Source organism: Etheostoma spectabile, chromosome 1 (assembly GCF_008692095.1).
Source record: "Etheostoma spectabile isolate EspeVRDwgs_2016 chromosome 1, UIUC_Espe_1.0, whole genome shotgun sequence".
In the NCBI taxonomy this organism is placed as follows: Eukaryota; Metazoa; Chordata; class Actinopteri; order Perciformes; family Percidae; genus Etheostoma; species Etheostoma spectabile.
The window spans coordinates 27,815,202-27,819,171 of record NC_045733.1 but is presented as its reverse complement, the minus strand read 5'-3'; the positions used below and the strand labels follow the sequence as shown (position 1 = coordinate 27,819,171).

At 42.5% G+C, this 3,970-nt stretch overlaps 1 protein-coding gene across 1 annotated transcript in view; it reads right to left on the bottom strand.

Annotated features, from left to right (window-relative positions):
* larp6a (La ribonucleoprotein 6, translational regulator a) overlaps positions 1-3,014 on the bottom strand; it is an 8,513-nt gene extending 5,499 nt beyond the window's left edge. The window contains exon 1 of the mRNA XM_032517382.1: positions 2,094-3,014. Within this exon, the coding sequence (XP_032373273.1) occupies positions 2,094-2,884 (791 nt within the window). The 5' untranslated portion in view covers positions 2,885-3,014. The remainder of the gene's footprint in view (positions 1-2,093) is intronic.
* Between the last annotated feature and the right edge of the window lie 956 nt (positions 3,015-3,970).

The following is a 3,970-nucleotide window of genomic DNA, read 5'->3' as shown; positions in this document are numbered from 1 at the left end:
GTGTGTGTGTGTGTGTGTGTGTGTCTGTCATTTATATGGGGTGCCGTTTGTAAAGAGACTCACGCTGAAAATAACATTGTCACACTTAGCTTCAAACAATGTTTAAAAAACTAAACATTTGAGATAGTTTGTATTCGTTACGGCACACTATGAACACACTGACCTCCTCAAGCTTTTATTTTGGTACTTTGGTGAATTTGCATATTAGTTAAATATTTAGTTTCACTCAAAAACATCAATTCAACACTTAGATTTACAGTGGATATAAAAGTCTACGCACTCCTGTTAAAATGCCAGGTTTCTGTTATGTACAAAAAAAAAATTATACTGAGAAATCATGTCAGAACTTTTCCACCTTTGTGACCTTTAACGTGAACAATTCAATTGAAAAACAAAAATCTTTGAGGGGGAAAAATAAAAACTTACAACAACCTGGTTGGATAAGTGTGCACACCCTTAAACTAAGTTTGTTGAAGCACCTTTTGATTTTATTACAGCACTCTATAGAGAGGTAGAAGTCTATTAGTATTGCCTATCTTGACGAGGCAATATTTGCCCAGCCTTTTCAAAAGGGCTCAAAACCTGTCATATTGCGACGACATCTGTCCACAGCCCTCTTAAGATTCCCCCCCAGATGTTCAATTGGATTCAGGTCTGGGCCATTCCAAAACGTTAATCTTTTGTTGAAGCCATGCTTTTTTGGATATGTGTGGATGTGTGCTTTGGGTCATTGTCATGCTGAAAGATGAACTTCCTCTTCATCGTCCTAACGGAAGCATAATTCCCTCCACCCTGACTAAGGCCCCGGTTCCAGATGAAGAAAAACAGCTGGAAAGCATGATGCTGACACCACCATGTTTCACTGTGGGTATGGTGTTTTTTGGGTGACGTGCAGTGTTCTTTTTGCACCAAACTCCAAATCTTTTGGAATTATGGCCAAAAAGTTTAACTTCGGTTTCAGACCATAACACATTTTCCCCACATGCTTTTAGGAGATTTAGTTTGTTTTTGCAAACTTCCGCCATGATTTGACGGTTTTCTTTGTAAGAAAAGGCTTCCGTCTTGCCACCCAACCCCAAAGCCCATTCATATTAAGAATATGGAGATTGTCACACAGCCAGTGCCAGAAATTCCAAATTCCAATTTCAAAACCAGAAATTCCTGCAGCTCCCGTAATGTTGCTGTAGGCCTCTTGGAAGCCTCCCTGACCAGTTTTCTTATCAATTTTGGAGGGACGTCCAGTTCTTGGTAATGTCTCTATTGTGCCATATTTTCTCCACTTGATGACTGCCTTCACTGTGTTCCATGGTATATTTAATGCTTTGAAAATTATTTTGTACCCTTCTCCTAAATGATACCTTTCAACAATGATATCCCGCTAATGGTTTGGAAGCTCTCTGCGGACCATGACTTTTTCTCTGACACGCAACTAAGAAAAGGTCAGGAAAAATCCTACTAGAACTGAACTTTATTTGTGATTAATCAGAGTCACTTTAAATGATGGCAGGTGTATGACTACTTCTATTTAACAGGAGTTTGAATGTGACTTGTTTATTCTGAACAAATCCACATCCCCAGTTATGAGAGGGTGTGCACTTCTACAACTAGGTTAGGGTAAGGTTTTTATTTTTCAACCTCTAAGATTTCAATTTGTTTTTCCATTGAACTGTTCACCTGTAAAGTCTAAAAGGTTCTGACATGATTTCTGTCAGTTACATCACAAAAATCTGGCATTTTAACAGGGTGTCTAGACCTTTCATATCCACTGTAGATTTCACATTTAAATTGAACATTTAGCATTTAGATTTAATATTTAGATTTTAGATTTAACATTTAATATTTGGATTTGACCATTTAAAAATATCCAAGTTTACAAATATTGTAAATGTGCAAAAAAGTGACCCTCAAATTCATACCAGTTTTTTTTAAACAGTTTGAAGATAATTGTGACAATTTTTAGCGTGAGCCACTTTTCAAACGTCACCCCATAAATATAGGCCAATTGACTTAAATCAAAACTTAAAAACAACTGTTGTAACCCCACAGACATCACTGACTAATACAATTGACTTAGAGTAGCAAAAAACTCCAACCTTGATTTGTCATGTCTTCCGAATTCGTCCTCGCTACAGCTGCCTCCGAGGAAGTCAATATTATTGGAGGACAGTTCCTCGGGCTCCTCGTCCTCCGCCGCTTGGATGGCCACGGTTATCGTCACCGTCCCCATCTCCTGAGTGTGCTGATCCACGGTGATTACCTCATCGATGCCGTGCTCCACTGACGCATCGAAGACGTACTCCGCTGGGTTCGGGTTGGGGCTCCCCACGGACCCGCTCATGTTCCTGGAACAAGTCAAGGTGCCCCCCCCTGCTCCCTTACCTTCCATAGTTGTAGCAGTAGCAGCAGCAGCACCGCCGCCTCCCTGGAAGCTTTTAATCTCGCTTGGCTCGAAGGCACAGACAGGATACGGGGCGCGTAAAGCTGTTCGACGCTTCTCCGGGCACCTGTGATGGCGGAGAAAGACCCAAGGGGCTCCGAAGACGCGCTCCACGGCTCGCCAAAGACCCCCGATCCAGATCCGACCCGAGAAAGGGCCCTGAGGAGCAGAGGGGCTTGTAGCAGCCAGCGAGACGCAGCCTGGACCTGGTGAGACCGAGGGACTGGAGCCTCCTTGGGCTTCTGCTGCTGCTGCTGCTGCTGCTGCTAGTGCTGTTACTTCCTCATATGTAAGAGGCTTTCTGCTTTTGAAACGTGCTCTGGGATTGGGCCGTGGCAGCGTCTCTTCGCACTCATTCCCAACCCACAAGCAAAAACTGACACAAAGCCAAGAGCGAGGCAAGAGGAAGGAGAGGCAGCGCATGAAGGCGTTCACCAAGGCGTGCATGTTCCTCTCTCTTTTTCACACACAGATTGTGTTCAGACAGACAGTGTTGTCTTTTGATGTGAAGACACGAACGCCCGTTTACGTGGCCCTAAGTACGCGAGCGAGTTCACGTGTTTCTCTCTAATTGGGGAATGGCCGTGTCAAGGACGACCCTTTGTCTAACGCCGCTAATTGGATAATAGGCTCTCAGCCACTGGTGCACGCTAAAGGCATGGTGTGTGTGTGCCTGAAGGAAAGAAAACACAATAACTTAGCATTTATGGAAATATTTGAAATCAGTGATTTGCAAAATGAAACCATTAAACGCCCGCATTTTAAAAACAGTAGGCTAATGACCGCTCCCCCCCTTACCATACAATAAATTACAAAATCAATAAAGTTTTTTGTGATCAAATTGTTTATTTTTATATTTAGAAATGATAAACAGTTACAAACAATGCCATAAAGTTTTAACAAAAATACATTCCATTTATTTTTATATTTATATTCATTAAACGGTTCTATCAATTTTTCTGTTGCGTTATCCTCCCACGACAATGGTCTACATTCTGTTTCAAAGCCTTCTTTAAAGGTTCAGACACTCATATCTTTTTTTTTTTTTTTACAAAACAAATTGTCAAAATGTAAGTGGCTGGGTAAGTGACCCCCAACACAATCCCAGAGACAGTAAGGAAATGGTCATTAGATATGACCAAATATTAGTATTATCATCATCTTAGAGATCCACGAGGACCTCCAAAAGTAGGCGTGGGGGAGTTCCAGAGTCCATTTCCAGGATCACTGGTTTCAATAACGGTGATTTGGAGCACAAAAGCATATGTAGGTGTTCTGTGAGAGCATCATTATTACAGTCGTCTAAATGTGTCTCTGTGTGCTGTGCCTCAAGTCCATTTCCGTGGCTTGTTGTTGGCCTCCATCCCGACAGCCCTGTAAATCACCCACACCGATGTTGTTGGCTGTTGACTGCCCTGCATGAAATATCTTTACTCCTCCCCACTGGCAAGCCGCGCTCACAGCTGGTGGGCAGTCTGACTCATTCTCTGCACCACATGCCATACAGTGCTCCAGTTTGTGTACAATGCAACA